Source organism: Pristiophorus japonicus, chromosome 9, assembly GCF_044704955.1.
Source record: "Pristiophorus japonicus isolate sPriJap1 chromosome 9, sPriJap1.hap1, whole genome shotgun sequence".
In the NCBI taxonomy this organism is placed as follows: domain Eukaryota; kingdom Metazoa; phylum Chordata; class Chondrichthyes; family Pristiophoridae; genus Pristiophorus; species Pristiophorus japonicus.
In genome coordinates this window covers 146635919-146653664 of record NC_091985.1, presented here as the reverse complement: position 1 = coordinate 146653664, position 17746 = coordinate 146635919, and the positions used below count along the sequence as shown (strand labels likewise).

The 17746-nt window shown below is 50.1% G+C and overlaps 1 protein-coding gene across 6 annotated transcripts in view; it reads left to right on the top strand.

The window, feature by feature from the left end:
• esr1 (estrogen receptor 1) overlaps window positions 1-17746 on the top strand; it is a 408574-nt gene that overhangs the window by 339911 nt on the left and 50917 nt on the right. The window contains exons 7-8 of one of the 6 annotated variants that reach the window (XM_070889923.1): window positions 6249-6255; window positions 17408-17417. The exons of the other annotated variants lie outside the window; for them this stretch is intronic. Coding sequence (XP_070746024.1) covers window positions 6249-6255; window positions 17408-17417 — 17 coding nt within the window. The remainder of the gene's footprint in view (window positions 1-6248; window positions 6256-17407; window positions 17418-17746) is intronic. 6 annotated transcript variants of the gene reach the window in all.

Sequence of the window (17746 nt, the reverse complement as noted above, 5' to 3'; positions counted from 1 at the left end):
GAGCCCAGACGACAATAACCCGGGTCAACTAGCCCAGACTATAATAACCCGCGTCTCCTAGCCCAGACTACATTATCCCGGGTCACCGAGCAAAGGCTATCATAACCCAGGTCTTAGACCAGTCGATAATAACCCGGGTCATCTAGCCCAGACTATAATAACGCACGTCTCCTAGCCCAGACTACATTACCCCGGGTCACCGAGCCCAGATTACAATAACTCGGGTCAACTAGCCCATACTACAATAATCTGGGTCACCTAGCCCAGACCACAATAACCCACGTCTCCCAGACAAGACTACAATATCCCGAGTCATCCAGCTCAGACTACAGTAACCCGGGTCACCTAGCCCAGACTACAATAACTCGGGTCACCTAGCCCAGACTACTATAATCCGTGTCTCCTAGGCCAGATTATAATAACCCGGGTCATCTAGCCCAGACTATAGTAACCCGGGTCTCCTAGCCCAGACTACAGTAACCCGGGTCACTTACCCTGACTAAACAAACCTTGGTCATCCAGCCCAGACTATAGTAACCCAGGTCACTGAGCCCAGACTACAATAACCCGGGTCAACTAGCCCAGACTATAATAACGCACGTCTCCTAGCCCAGACTACATTATCCCGGGTCACCGAGCCCAGATTACAATAACTCGGGGCAACTAGCCCAGTTTATAATAACCCGGTTCATCTAGCCCAGACTATAGTAACCCGGGTCTCCGAGCCCAGACTACAATAACCCGGGTCAACTAGCCCAGACTATAATAACCCATGTCTCCTAGCCCAGACTACATTATCCCGGGTCACCGAGCAAAGGCTACAATAACCCAGGTCTTAGCCCAGTCTATAATAACCCGGGTCATCTAGCCTAGTGTACAATAACTCAGGTCACCTAGCCCAGACAACAATAACCCGGGTCACGAGTCCGGACTACAGTAAATCGGGTCTCCTCATCCAGACTGAAATAATCCAGGTCACCGAACCCAGACTACAATAACCCGGGTCAACTAGCCCAGACTATAATAACCCGGGTCATCAAGCCCAGACTATAATAACCCACGTCTCCCAGCTCAGACTACATTATCCCGGGTCACCGCAGCCAGTCTACAATAACCCAGGTCTTAGCCCAGTCTATAATAACCCGGGTCATCTAGCCCAGCGTACAATAACTCAGGTCACCTAGCCCAGACTACAATAACCTGGGTCACTAGTCCAGACTACAATAAACCGCGTCTCCTCATCCAGACTGCAATAATCCAGGTCACCGAGCCCAGACTACAATAACCCGGGTCACCTAGCCCAGACCACAATAACGCACATCTCCTAGACTAGACTACAATATCCCAAGTCACCTAGCCCAGACTACAGTAACCCGGGTCACCTAGCCCAGACCACAATATCCCACGTCTCCTTGACTAGACTACAATAACTCGGGTCACCTAGTCCAGACTACTATAATCTGTGCCTCCTAGCCCAGACTACAATAACCCGGGTCACTAGTCCAGACTACAGTAAACCGGGTCTCCTCATCCAGACTACAATAACCCAGGTCACCCAACCCAGACTATAATAACCCAGGTCACCGAGCCCAGACTATAAAAACCCGGGTCAACTAGCCCAGACTATAATAACCCGGGTGAACTAGCCCAGACTACAATAACCCGGGTCGACTAGCCCAGACTAAAATAACCCAGGTCTCCTAGTCCAGACTACATTATCCCCGGGTCACCTAACCGAGACTAAAGAAACCCGGGTTTCGCAGCCCAGCTTATAATAACCCAGGACTCCTAGCCCTGACTAAACTAACCTGGGTCGTCCAGCCTACAGTAACCCAGGTCTCCTAGCCCAGACTACAATATCCCGGGTCACCTAGCATAGACTACAGTAACCCAGGTTTCCCAGCCCAGCCTATAATAACCCAGGACTCCTAGCCTAGACGACAATAACCCAGGTCACCTAGCCCTCACTAAACTAACTTGGATCATCCAGCCAAGTCTACAGTAACCCAGGTCACCTAGCCCAGACTACAGTAACACAGGTCACCTGGCCCAGACTACAATACTGCAGGTCTCCTAGCCCAGAATACAATAACCTGGGTCACTTACCCTGACTAAACAAGCCTTGGTCATCCAGCCAAGACTATAGTAACCCAGGTAACTGAGCCCAGACTACAATAACCCGGGTCAACTAGCCCGGACTACATTATCCCGGGTCACCGAGCCCAGACTACAATAACCCGGGTCAACTAGCCCAGACTACAGTAAACCAGGTCTCCTAGCCCAGACTGCAATAACCCAGGTCACCGAGCCCAGACTACAGTAACACGGGTCAACTAGCCCAGACTACAATAACCCGGGTCACCTAGCCCAGACCACAATTACCCACGTCTCCTAGACTATACTACAATATCCCAGTCTCCTAGCCCAGATTATAATAACCCGGGTCATCTAGCCCAGACTCTAGTAACCCGGGTCTCTTAGCCCAGACTACAGTAACCCGGGTCAGTTACCCTGACTAAACAAACCTTGGTCATCCAGCCAAGACTACAGTAACCCAGGTCACTGAGCCCAGACTACAATAACCCGGGTCAACTAGCCTAGACTATAATAACCCACATCTCCTAGCCCAGACTGCATTATCCCGGGTCACCGAGCAAAGGCTACAATAACCCAGGTCTTAGCACAGTCTATAATAACCCGGGTCATCTAGCCCAGCGTACAATAACTCAGGTCACCTAGCCCAGACTACAATAACCCGGGTCACTTGTCCAGACTACAGTAAACCGGGTCTCCTCATCCAGACAGCAATAACCCAGGTCACCGAGCCCAGACTACAATAACCCGGGTCACCCAGCCCATACTACAATAACCCGGGTCACCTAGCCCAGACCACAATAACCCACATCTCCTAGACTAGACTACAATATCCCGAGTCACCTAGCCCAGACTACAGTAACCCGGGTCACCTAGCCCAGACTTCAATAACTCGGGTCACCGAGCCCAGACTACTATAATCCATGTCTCCTAGCCCAGACTACAATAACCCGAGTCACTGGTCCAGACTACAGTAAACCGGGTCTCCTCATCCACGCTACAATAACCCAGGTCACCCAGCCAGGACTACAATATCCCGGGTCACCTAGCCCAGACGACAATAACCCGGTTCACGTAGCCAAGACTACAGTAATTTGGGTCTTCTTGCCCAGTGCACAATTAGCCGGGTCTCCTAGCCCAGACTACTATAACACGGATTACCTAGCCCAGGTTACAATAACCTGGGACTCCTAGCCCACACTACAACATCATCATAGGCAGTCCCTTGAAATCGAGGAAGACTTGCTTCCACTCTAAAAGTGAGTTCTCAGGCGACTGAACAGTCCAATACGGGAATTACAGTCTCTGTCACAGGTGGGACAGACAGTCGTTGATGGAAAGGGTGGGTGAGCCTGGTTTGCCGCACACTCCTTCCGCTGTCTGCGCTTGTTTTCTGCATGCACTTGGTGATGAGACTCGAGGTGCTCAGCGCCCTCTCGGATGCACTTCCTCCACTTAGGGCGGTCTTTGGCCAGGGACCTGCAGGTGTCGGTGGGGAATGTTACATTTTATCAAGGAGGCTTTGAGGGTGTCCTTGAAACGTTTCCTCTGCCCATCCAACCCAGGCTACAGTAACCCAGATCACCTCGGCCAGACTACAATAACCCGGGTCACCTATCCAGATTACAATAAACCAGGACTCATAACCCAGACTGCAATAACCCGGGTCACCCAGCCCAGACTGCAATAACCCACATCTCCTAGACTAGACTACAATAACCTGGGTCTCCAGTCCAGGTGACAACATCCCGGGTCTCCTATCCCAGGCTACAATAACCCAGGTATCCTAGCCCAGACTACAATAACCCAGTTCACGTAGCCTAGACTACAGTAATCCAGGTGTTCTTGCCCAGTCCACAATTACCCGTGTCTCCCAGACCACACTACAATAGTCCGGGTCACCTAGCCCAGACCAAAACATCATCATAGGCAGTCCTTTGAAATCGAGGAAGACTTGCTTCCACTCTAAACGTGAGTTCTTAGTGACTGAACAGTCCAATACAGGAATTACAGTCTCAGTCACAGGTGGGACAGAGAGTTAATGGAAAGGATGGGTGGGATTGGTTTGCTGCACGCTCCTTCCGCTGCCTGCACTTGTTTTCTGCAAGCACTTGGCGACGAGACTCAAGGTGCTCAGCATCCTCTCAGATGCACTTCCTCCACTTAGGGAGGTCTTTGACCAGGGATGCCCAGGTGTTGGTGGGGAATGTTACATTTTATCAAGGAGGCTTTGAGGGTGTCCTTGAAATGTTTCCTCTGCCCACCTAGCCCAGACTGCTATAACCCGGGTCACCTAGCCCAGACTACAATGACCCGTGTCACCTAGCCCAGACTACAATAAAGCAGGTCACTTATCCAGACTAAACTAACCTTGGTCATCCAGCCAAGAGTACAGTAACCCAGGTCACCGAGCCCAGACTACAATAACCTGGGTCAACTAGCCCAGACTATAATAATTCGGGTCATCTAGCCCAGACTATAATAAGCCGGGCCTCCTAGACCAGACTACAATAACCTGGGTCCCAAGCCCAGACTACAGTAGCCCACATCTCCTAGCCCAGCCTATAATAACCTGGGTTTCCCAGCCCAGCTTATAATAACCCAGGACTCCTAGCCCTGACTAAACTAACCTGGGTCGTCCAGCCAAGTCTACAGTAACCCAGGACTCCTAGCCTAGACTACAATAACCCGGGTCACCTAGCCCTGACTAAACTAACCTGGGCCATCCAGCCAAGTCTACAGTCACCCAGGTCACCTAGCCCAGAGTACAATAACCCGGGTCAGCTCACCCAGACTACAATAATCGGGTCATCTAGCCGATGCTATGTATTTAACCGTTTATAACCTGCATGACACCTGACCACCAGAGGGCCCACCTGTTGGAGTCTCAAGGGATCCCAGCATCCCTTGGGAGCACAGTATATAAAGATGCCACCCACGAGGTACCGGCACTCTGGAGTCTTAATAAAGGAGCTAAGGTCACACTTGCTCATTGTACACAGTACTCAGTTTCATCCTTTACTATGAGGTAACGAACAACCGTGCGAAAATGCAAAGAACAGTCGGTATCCTGGAGAAGTTCTCAGAAGGGGATGATTGGGAGGCCTTCGTGGAGAGACTCGACCAATACTTCGTGGCCAACGAGCTGGAAGGGGATGAGAATGCCACCAAACGAAGGGCGATCCTCCTAACTGTCTGAGGGCAACAATCTATGGCCTCATGGAGAATCTCCTGACCCCGGCAAAACCAACAGAGAAACCCTACGAAGAACTGTGTACGCTGGTCCGGGAGCACCTAAATCCTAAGGAAAGCGTTTTGATGGCGCGATATCGGTTCTACACGTGTCAACGGTCAGAGGGCCAGGAAGTGGCGAGCTATGTCATCGAACTAAGGCGCCTCGCAGGACATTGTCAGTTTGAGGGATTCCTAGAACAAATGCTCAGAGACTTTTTTTGTACTGGATATGGATATGAGAGAATCCTTCGCAAACTGTTGACTGTAGAAACTCCGAATCTAAGTAAAGCCGTAACGATAGCCCAGGCATTTATGTCCACCAGCAACAACACCAAACAGGTTTCACAGAGTAAAGAAGTTTCGGCCAGTACTGTGCATAAAGTAACGTCGGGTTCGAGCAGAAATGTACAGGGCAGAACATACACGCCGACTGCTGCGGCCCGATCTCAGTGGACCCAGAATCTGCCATCAATTGTTAATGTGAGGCAGTTAACACCTTGTTGGCGTTGTGGAGGTGATCATCGGCCCCATCAATGCTGCTTTGAGCACTATGCGTACAACGGTTGCAGAACAATGGGACACCTCCAACGAATGTGCAGGTGAGCTGCAAACCCTGCAAACCACCACGTTGCAGAGGAAGATCGATCTACTGTGGATCAGGTTGAATTAGAGACTCGAACCGAGGAGGCAGAAATGTACAGGGTACACACATTCACTAGGAAATGTCCACCAATAATGTTGAAAGTTGAACTGAACGGTATTCCAGTATCTATGGAACTGGACACGGGGCCAAGTCAATCCATAATGAGTAAAAAGGCCTTCGACAGGCTGTGGGGCAAAAAGACACACAGGCCCAAACTCAGTCCCATTCACACCAAACTAAGGACTTACACAAAGGAACTAATCCCTGTAATTGGCAGTGTTGAAGTCAAAGTCTCCTATGACGGAGCAGTACACGAACTCCCGCTGTGGATTGAGCCAGAGGAAGGCCCACTTTGTTTGGCAGAAGCTGGCTGGGAAAAATCCACTGGAACTGGGACGTCTTCCGAGCGCTTTCGTCCATCGATGATGCCTCATGTACCCAGACTCTAAGCAAGTTCCCATCGTTGTTCGGCCCAGGCACTGGAAGCTTCTCGGGGGCGAAAGTGCAGATCCATTTGGTTCCCGGTACGCGACCCATCCACCACAAGGCACGGTCGGTACCGTACATGAAAAAGTGGAAGTTGAGCTGGACAGGCTGCAATGTGAAGGCATCATCGCGCCGGTGGAATTCAACGACTGGGCCAGTCCGATTGTCCCGGTACTTAAGGAGGATGGCACGGTTAGAATTTGCGGGGGCTATAAAGTAATGATTAACCGTTTATCGCTGCAGGACCAGTACCCGCTACCCAAGGCAGACGACCTATTTGCGACCCTGGCTGGAGGGAAGACGTTCACCAAGTTGGACCTGACCTCGGCCTACATGATGCAGGAGCTGGAGGATTCTTCAAAAGGCCTCACCTGCATCAACACGCACAAAGGGCTGTTTATCTACAACCGGTGCCCGTTCGGGATCCGGTCGGCCGCAGCTATCTTCCAGCGGAACATGGAGAGCCTGCTAAAGTCGGTTCCGTGCACAGTGGTTTTGCAGGACGACATATCGGTTACAGATCGGGACACCATGGAGCACTTGAAGAATCTGGAAGAGGTTCTTAATCGGTTGGATCGCGTGAGGCTCAGGTTGAAACGCTCGAAGTGTGTTTTCCTGGCACAGGACGTCGAGTTCTTGGGAAGAAGAATCACAGCAGACGGCATCAGACCCATCGACGCCAAGAAGGAGGCCATCAAGAATGCGCCGCGACCATAGAACGTGATGGACCTGCGGTCGTTCCTGGGACTCCCGAACTATTTCGGTAATTTCCTACCTGGGTTAAGCACCCTGCTAGAACCCCTACATGCGCTACTGCGCAAGGGAGATGACTGGGTATGGGGGAATTCACAAGAGGCTGCCTTTAAGAAAGCTAATAATCTGTTGTGGTCAAACAAATTGCATGTTCTCTATAACCCTTGTAAAAGATGAGTGCTAGCTTGCGATGCGTCGTCATACGGGGTCGGGTGTGTGTTACAACAGGCTGATGAATCGGGGATTTTGCAACCGGTCGCTTATGCGTCCAGGAGTTTGCCCAATGCCTAAAGGGCCTACAGCATGATTGAAAAAGAGGCTCTGGCATGTGTCGACGGGGTAAAAAAAATGCACCAGTAATTATTTGGCCTTAATTTTGAGCTTGAAACTGACAACAAGCCGCTAATATCGTTGTTCTCTGAGAGCAAAGGAATTAATACCAATGCCTTTGCCTGCATCCAAAGATGGGCGCCCATGCTATCGGCATACAACTATGTAATCCGCCTGATATCGGGCACAGAGAACTCGCAAATGCTCTCAGTCGGCTGCCATTGTCCACCACCGGGGTGGAAATGGCACAGCCAGCGGACTTGCTCATGGTCATGAAGGCATTCGAGAATGAGAAGTCCCCCGTTACGGCCTGACAGATCAGGACCTGGACCAGCCAGGATCCTTTACTGTCCTTGGTAAAAAACTGTGTCCTCCATGGGAGCTGGTCCGGTGTCCCAGATGCAGCAGGCGATTAAGCCGTTCCACAGACGCAAAGACGAGTTGTCCCTGTCTATTGTGGGGCAATCGCATGGTCTTGCCCAAGAAAGGCAGAGATATGTTCATATGTGAACTGCACAGCACCCACCCAGGCATTGTAATTGTTATGTATAGAGAAAGAATCAGACTGAACACTGTGAGCTCAAAGTACCTTAGTCTTTTATTTGCAGGTCTCCAGAGTGCATCTCCAACCTGTGAGGCCTCCTTAAATACCTGTGCTCCCAAGGGATTATGGGATCCCTTGGGACTCTAGGGAATGAGCCCTCTGGTGGCTGTACAGAGTAAATACAAGTTTCCATCGATAACAACACTCCACCCCAAGGTCAATAGTGTAACTATTTACAATGTGAGTCGATCTGGGGCCCTTCTTGCCCTGGTTGATCGTCTCGGTGTGAAAGCTAGTATTGCTGAATCATTTGTTGGGCCCTTGCTGGACTGCTGTGTAGCTGGCCTTGCTGGACTGCATGGTGTGTTGGGTCCTGCTGGGCTGCTGTGGATGATGGGTTCTGCTTCGCGGTCAACCGTGGTGTCGGTTGCCACTGGTGTGTATGTTGGGGGATCAAAAAAGTTAGGGTCCAAGATGGGTTGCTTAGGGTAGTCCGTGAATCTGAGTTTGATTTGGTCCAAGTGTTTCCGGTGAATGAGTCCATTTGAAAGTTTGACCCGAAACACCCTGCTCCCTTCTTTGGCCACGACAGTGCCAGGAAGCCACTTGGGACCTTGTCTATAATTCAATACAAATACAGGATCATTGATTTTAATTTCGCTATCATGGTATGTATGTTATCATGGTATGTACTTTGTGGAAGCCGCCTGCTCTCTACCTGTTCATGTAGATCAGGGTGAGCTGACGAGGGCCTTGTCTTAAGTGCTCTTTTCATGAGCAGTTCAGCAGGTGGGATCCCAATGAGCGAGTGGGGTCTTGTGCGGTAACTAAGCAGACTCTGGATAGGCGAGTCTGCAGTAAGCCTTCAGTTACCCTCTTCAAGCCTTGCTTGATGGTTTGCACTGCTCTTTCTGCCTGACCATTGGACGCTGGCTTAAACGGGGCAGATGTGACATGTTTGATCCTGTTACGAGTCATGAATTCTTTGAACTCGGCACTGGTAAAACATGGCCCGTTGTCGCTCACCAGGACATCGGGTAGGCCGTGTGTGACAAACATAGCCCACAGGCTTTCAGTAGTGGCAGCGGACGTGCTAGCCGACATTATTTCACATTCAATCCATTTGGAGTACGCGTCTCCAACCACAAGGAACATTTTACCCAAGAACGAGCCTGCATAGTCGACGTGTACCCTGGACCACGGTTTGGAGGGCCAAGACCATAAACTTAGCGCGCCTCCCTGGGTACGTTGCTTAACTGCAAGCATATATTACATCTGTGAACACAGGACTCTACATCCGCATCGATACCGAGCCACCACACGTGGGATCTGGCTATCGCTTTCATCATTACGATGCCTGGGTGGGTACTGTGGAGGTCATTGATGAAGGTGTCTCTGCCCTTCTTGGGGACCACTACTCAATTGCCCCACAGAAGGCAGTCTGCCTGTATAGACATTTCATCTTTGCGCCACTGGAATGGCTTTATCTCTTCCTGCATTTCCACTGGGGCACTGGACCAGCTCCCGTGAAGCATACAGCTTTTGACTAGGGATAATAAGGGGTCCTGGCTTGTCCAGGTTTTGATCTGTCGGGCAGTGACGGATGATTGCTCACTCCCAAATGCTTCCATAGCCATGGCTAGATCTACGGGCTACACCATTTCCACCCTCGTGGTGGATAATGGCAGCCTACTGAGAGCATCGGCGCAGTTATCTGTGCCTGACCTGTGACAGATGGCGTAGTTGTATGTGGACAACATGAGCGCCTTATGTTGGATGTGGGCCGATGTGTTGGTATTTATCCCTTTAGTCTCGGAAAACAGGATATTAGTGGCTTGTGGTCAGTTTCCAATTCGAATTTTAGCCCAAACAGGTATTGATGCATTTTCTTTACCCCATAGACACATGCTAACGCTTCTTTCTCAATCATGCTGTAGGCTCTCTCAGCCTTAGACAGACTCCTGGATGCATAAGCAACCGGTTGCAGTTTCCCGAATTCATTAGCTTGTTGCAATACACACCCGACGCCATATGACGACGCATCACATGCTAGTACCAAATGCTTACATGGATCATACAACACAAGCAATTTGTTTGAGCATAACAATTTTCTCGCTTTTACAAAGGCATTTTCTTGGCTTTTGCCCCAAACCCATTCATCCCCTTTTCATAGTAAGACATGCAGTAGTTCTAACAGTGTGTTGAGGCCCAGTAAGAAGTTACCAAAGTAGTTCAGGAGTCCCAGAAACGACCGCAGCTCCGTCACGTTCTGTGGCTTCAGTGCGTTCGCCATTGCCTCCGTCTTCATGTTGGTGGACCTGATGCCGTCCGCTGCAATCCTCCTTCCCAAGAACTCCACTTCAGGCGGCAGGAAACCGCACTTTGAGCATTTTAACCTGAGCCCCATGCGGTTGAGTCGACTAAGAACCTCCTCCAGGTTCTGCAGGTGCTCGACTGTGTTCCGACCTGTGACCAGGATGTCATCCTGGAAGACTACGGTGTGCGGGACTGACTTCAGTAAACTTTCCATGTTTCTTTGGAATATCGCCGCCGCTGATCGGATTCCAAAGGGGCATCTGTTATAAACAAAAAGACCTTTGTGCGTGTTGATGCAGGTGAGGCCCTTCGATGATTCCTCCAGTTCCTGCGTCATGTAGGCTGAAGTCAGATCCAGCTTCGTGAACGTCTTTCCTCCCGCCAGTGTTGCAAAGAGGTCGTAGGCCTTTGGTAGTGGGTATTGGTCCTGCAGGGAGAAACGATTGATAGTTACTTTGTAATCGCCACAGATTCTGACGGTGCCCTCTCCCTTGAGGACAGGAACGATAGAACTGGCCCACTCGTTGAACTCGATTGGTGAAATGATGCCCTCTCTTTGCAGCCGGTCTAGCTCAATCGCTACCCTTTCTCTCATCATGTACGGTACTGCTCTCGCCTTGTGATGGATGGGTCGCGCCCCCGGAATTAGGTGGATGTGCACTTTTGCTCCTTGAAATTTCCCGATGCCTGGTTCGAACAGCGAAGGAAATTTGTTTAAGACCTGGGCACACGAAGTGTCATCAGCGGGGGATAGCGCTCCGACTTCATCCCAGTTCCAGCGTATCTTTCCTAGCCAGCTCCTGCCGAGCAGGGTGGGACCTTTGCCCGGTACCACCCAGAGTGGTAGCTTGTGCACTGCTCCATCGTAGGAGACCTTTATGGTAGCACTGCCGATTACGGGAATCAGTTCTTTTGTGTAAGTTCTTAGTTTCGTGTGAACTGGAGTTAAGACTGGCCTTGAGGCCTTGTTGCACCACAATCTTTCTAAAGTCTTTTTGCCCATGATGGACTGGCTCGTGCCCATGTCCAGCTCCATTGACACCGGGAGTCCATTTAGTTCAACATTCAGCATTATCGGGGGACAATTCGTGGTGAATGTGTGCACCCCATGTACCTCTGCCTCATCGGTCTGAGGCCCTGGTTTGTCGTGAACCTCCGTGGATCTGTCCTCCTCAGCAACATGGTGGTTTGCAGGTTTAGCAGGGTTAGCAGCTTGCCTGCACATACATTGGAGATGTCCCACTGTTCCACAGCCCTTGCAAACATACCCTTTGAAACGGCATGAATGGAAACGATGATCACTCCCGCAGTGCCAACAAGGTGTTAATGGCCTTGCATTCATCATCCTTGATGGTGGACTCTGAGACATCTGCGGACATGCAGCTGCAGGCATGTGTGACCTGCCATGTACGTTACTATTTGAAAACAACATCACTTTGTTCACAGCACTTGTGGCAGCACTTGTGTGCTGAGAGATTTCCTTTGTATTGTCACTGGTGGCAATGAATGCCTGGGCTATCGCTATGGCCTTACTCAAGGTTGGGATCTCTACAGTCAAAAGTTTGCGAAGTATGGTTTCGTGGCCAATGCCAAGTACGAAAAAGTCTCTGAGCATGTGCTCTAAATGTCATTCAAATTCGTAATGTCCTGCAAGGCATCTTAGCTTGGCGACATAACTTGCCACTTCCTGATCTTCAGACCTTTTGTCGGTGTAGAACCGGTACCTCGCCACTAGAACGCTTTCCTTCGGGTTCAAATGCTCTCCGACTAGTGTGCACAAATCATCGTACGATTTCTCCACGGGTTCTGCTAGAGTGAGCAGATTCTTCATGAGGCCATACGTTGGTGTCCCACAGACGGTGAGGAAGATCGCCCTTCGTTTGACACCGTTCTCTTCCCTATCTAGCTCATTGGCCATGAAGTATTGGTCGAGTTGCTCCACAAATATTTCCAAATCATCTCCCTCCGAGAATTTCTCCAGGATGCCCACTGTTCTCTGCATCATTGGGTTCGCTATCTGTATCTCATCGGCAGTTGTTATGTATGGAGAAAGAATCAGACTGAACACTGTGAGCTCAAAGTAACGTGTGACAGTCTTTTATTTTCAGGTCTCCAGAGTGCCTCTCCAATCTGTGAGGCCTCCTTAAATACCTGTGCTCCCAAGGGGTAATGGGATCCAATGGGACTCCAGGGGATGAGCCTTCTGGTGGCTGTACAGAGTAAATACAAGTTTACATATATAATGGTAATGATGAAAGCCATAGCCAGATCCCATGTGTGGTGGCCCGGCATCGACTCAGATTTAGAGTCATGCGTGTACCAGTGCAACGCTTGCTCTCAGCTGAGCAATGCATCCAGGGAGGCATCGCTAAGTTTGTGGTCATGGCCCTCCAAACCGTGGTCGAGGATCCACATAGATATGCGGGCCCATTTCTAGGCAAAATGTTTTTGATTATCGTGAACGCATTCTCAAAATGGATTGAATGTGCAATAATATCTGTAAGCACGTCCACGGCCACTATTGAAAGCCTACGAGCCATGTTTGCCACGCACAGCTTGCCTGATGTCCTAGTCAGTGACAATGGGCCGTGCTTCACCATTGCTGAATTCAAAGAATTCATGACCTGCAATGGGATCAAACACGTCACATCTGCCCCGTTCAAGCCCGCATACAATGGGCAGGCAGAACGGGCAGCTCAGACCATCAAACAAAGCTTGAAACGTGTGTCGGAAGGCTCCCTACAGACCCGGCTGTCCCGCGTGCTGCTCAGCTACTGCACCAGACCCCACTCACCGGGATTCCCCCAGCCGAGCTGCTCATGAAAAGGGTGCTTAAAACAAGGCTCTCTCTTGTCCACCCCGATCTCCATGATCACGTGGAGGGCACGTGGCAGCAACAAAGTGTGTACCATGACCGCGCAAATTTGTCACGCGATATTGAGATCAATGATCCTGTGTTTGTGCTCAATTATGGACATGGCCCCAAATGGCTCACTGGCATGTTCACAGCCAAAGAGCGGAGTAGGGTGTTTCAGGTCAAATTGGCCAATGGACAAACACACAGAAAACATTTGGACCAAATCAGATTGCGGTTCATCAACAGCTACGAACAACATGAGGAAGACACCACCAACTTTGACCCTCCAACACACACACAAGTGGCAACTTACATCATGGTTGACCACGAAGCCGAACTCACCATCTCCAGCAGCCCGGCAAGGCCAGCTGCCCAACAGCCCAGTGAAGAATTGACCAACCCACCCACACTCGCATTTGTACCGAGACGATCGACAAGTGAGCATAGAGCCCCAGATCTTCTCACCTTGTAAATAAGTGTACTGTTGACTTCACGGGGGAGTGATGTTATGTATTTAACCCTTTGTAACCTGCATGACACCTGACCACCAGAGCGCCCAACCTTGGGAGCACAGTATATAAGCAGGCCACCCACGAGGTACCGGCACTCTGGAGTCTTATTAAAGGTGCTAAGGTCACACACGCTCATTGTACACTGTACTCGGTTTCATCCTTTATTATGAGTGTACCAGCCCAGACTACAATAACCCGTGACACCTAGCGCAGACTTCAATAACATAGATCTCCTTGCAGAGATTACAATAACCTGTGTCTCCTAGCCCAGATTAAAATAACCCGGGTCTACTAGCCCACATCATAATAACCCAGGTCACCTCGCCCAGACTACAATGACCCGGGTCACCTCGCCCAGACTACAATAACCCGGGTCACCTCACCCAGACTACAATTACCCGGGTCACCTCGCCCAGACTACAATTACCCGGGTCACCTCGCCCAGACTACAATGACCCGGGTCACCTCGCCCAGACTACAATGACCTGGGTCACCTCGCCCAGACTACAATAACCCGGGTCACCTCACCCAGACTACAATTACCCGGGTCACCTCGCCCAGACTACAATGACCCGGGTCACCTCGCCCAGACTACAATGACCCGGGTCACCTCGCCCAGACTACAATAACCCGGGTCACCTCGCCCAGACTACAATAACCCGGGTCACCTCGCCCAGACTACAATGACCGGGTCACCTCGCCCAGACTACAATGACCCGGGTCACCTCGCCCAGACTACAATGACCGGGTCACCTCGCCCAGACTACAATAACCTGGGTCATCCAACCTAGACTACAATAACCCGGGTCACCTCGCCCAGACTACAATGACCCGGGTCACCTCGCCCAGACTACAATGACCTGGGTCACCTCGCCCAGACTACAATAACCTGGGTCATCCAACCTAGACTACAATAACCCGGGTCACCTCGCCCAGACTACAATGACCTGGGTCACCTCGCCCAGACTACAATAACCTGGGTCATCCAGCCTAGACTACAATAACCCGGGTCACCTTGACCAGACTGCAATAACCCACGTCTCCTAGACTAGACTAAAATAACCCGGGTCTCCAGCCCAGGCGACAACATCCCGGGTCTCCTATCCCAGGCTACAATAACCCAGGTATCCTAGCCCAGACTACAATAACCCGGTTCACGTAACCAAGACTACAGTAATCCGGATCTTTTTGCCCAGTCCACAATTACCCGGATCTCCTAGCCCAGACTACTATAAAGCGGGTTACCTAGCACAGACCATAAAACCTGGGTCACCTAGCCCACACTACATCATCATCATAGGCAGTCCCTCGAAATCGAGGAAGACTTGCTTCTGCTCTAAAAGTGAGTTCTCAGGTGACTGAACAGTCCATACGGGAATTACAGACTCTGTCACAGGTGGGACAGACAGTCGTTGATGGAAAGGGTGGGTGGGATTGGTTTGCCGCACGCTCCTTCCTCTGCCTGTGCTTGTTTTCTGCATGCAATTAGCGACGAGACTCGAGGTGCTCAGCGTTCTCTCGGATGCACTTCCTCCACTTAGGGAGGTCTTTGGCCAGGGATTCCCAGGTGTTGATGGGGAATGTTACATTTTATCAAGGAGGCTTTGAGGGTGTCCTTGAAATGTTTCCTCTGCCCACCTAGCCTAGACTGCAATAACCCGGGTCATCTAGCCCAGACTACAGTAACCTGGGTCACCTAGCTCAGACTACAGTAACACGGGTCACCTAACCCAGACTATAATAACCCAGGTCACCTAACCCAGGCTAAAATAACCCGGGTCACCCAGCCCAGACTATAATAACCCGCATCATCTAGCCCAGACTACAATAACCTGGGTCCCCTAGCCCAGACTACAATAATGCAGGTCACTTACCCAGACTAAACTAACCTTGGTAATCCAAACCAAGACCACAGTAACCCAGGTCAACTAGCCCAGACTATAATAACCCGGGTGACCTAGCCCTGATTAAACAAACCTGGGTCGTCCAGCCAAGTCTACAGTAACACAGGTTTCCTAGCCCAGACTACAATATCCCCGGTCTCCTCACCCAGACTACAATATCCCTGGTCTCCTCACCCAGATTACAATAACCCTGGTCTCATAAGAACATAAGAACAAAAGAAATAGGAGCAGGAGTAGGCCATACGGCCCCTCAAGCCTGCTCCGCCATTCAATAAGATCATGGCTGATCTGATCATGGACTCAGCTCCACTTCCCTGCCCGCTCCCCATAACCCCTTATCCCCTTATCGTTTAAGAAACTGTCTATTTCTATCTTAAATTTATTCAATGTCCCAGCTTTCACAGCTCTCTGAGGCAGCGAATTCCACAGATTTACAACCCTCTGAGAGAAGAAATTTCTCCTCATCTCTGTTTTAAATGTGGGCCACTTATTCTAAGATCATACCCTCTATTTCTAGTCTCCCCCATCAGTGGAAACATCCTCTCTGCATCCACCTTGTCAAGCCCCCTCATAATCTTATACATTTCGATAAGATCACCTCTCATTCTTCTGAATTCCAATGAGTAGAGGCCCAACCTACTCAACCTTTCCTCATAAATCAACCCCCTCATCCCCGGAATCAACCTAGTGAACCTTCTCTGAACTGCCTCCAAAGCAAGTATATCCTTTCGTAAATATGGAAACCAAAACTATATTCCAGGTGTGGCCTCACCAATATCTTATATAGCTGTAGCAAGACTTCACTGCTTAGAAACATAGAAACATAGAAAATAGGTGCAGGAGTAGGCCATTCAGCCCTTCGAGCCTGCACAACCATTCAATAAGATCATGGCTGATCATTACCTTAGTACGCCTTTCCTGCTTTCTCTCCAGACCCCTTGATCCCCTTAGCCATAAGGACCATATCTAACTCCCTCTTGAATATATCAAATGAACTGGCATCAATAACTCTCTGCGGCAGGAAATTCCACAGGTTAACAACTCTCTGAGTGAAGAAGTTTCTCCTCATCTCAGTCCTAAATGGCCTACCCCTTATCCTAAGACTGTGTCCCCTGGTTCTGGACTTCCACAACATCGAGAACATTCTTCCCGCATCTAACCTGTCCCGTCCCGTCAGAATCTTATATTTTTCGATCATTGTAGTCTGAGGAACAAGAATGGAAGAGCTATAGTGGTGGGTGATTTAATAGTCAGGGGAGCAGACAGGCGTTTCTGCGGCTACAGACGTGATTCCAGGATGGTATGCTGCCTCCCTGGTGCCAGGGTCAAGGATGTCACGCAGGGCATTCTGCGGGGAGAGGGTGAACAGCCAGAGGTCGTGGTCCATATCGGGACCAGTGTCCTAGGTAGAAAGAGGGATGAGGTCCTGCAGCCAGAGTTTACGGAGTTAAGATAGAGATTAAAAAGCAGGACCTCAAAGGTAGTAATCTCTGGATTACTCCCAGTGCCATGAGCTCGTGTGTACAGAAAGAGGAGGATAGAGCAGATGAATGTGTGGCTGGAGAGAGGGCATTAGATTCCTGAGGCATTGGGACCGCTTCTGGGGAAGGTGGGACCTGTACAAGCCAGACAGGTTGCACCTCAACAGAGCCGGGACCAATATCCTCGCGGGGGGGTTTGCTAGTGCTGTTGGGGAGGGTTTAAACTAGTTTGGCAGGAGGATGGGAACCTGAGAATAGATTCAGTAGGGAGGAGTGTAAAGCTGGAATTAGAAAGCAAAAATGTAGAAAGTGAGTTTGAAGGACAGAGGAAACAAGCAGGAAAAAAGGTTAAAAAAACAAATTTAAAAGCTCTTTGTGTAAATGCACATAGCATTCGTAAGAAAATAGATGAATTGACGGCACAAATAGATACAAATGGGCATGATCTGGCAGCCATTACAGAGATGTGGTTGCAAGGTGATCAGGACTGGGAACTAAATATTCAGGGGTATTTGACAATTCGGAAGGATAGTCAGAAAGGAAAAGGAGGTGGGATAGCACTGTTAATAAAGGATGGGATCAGTGCGTTAGT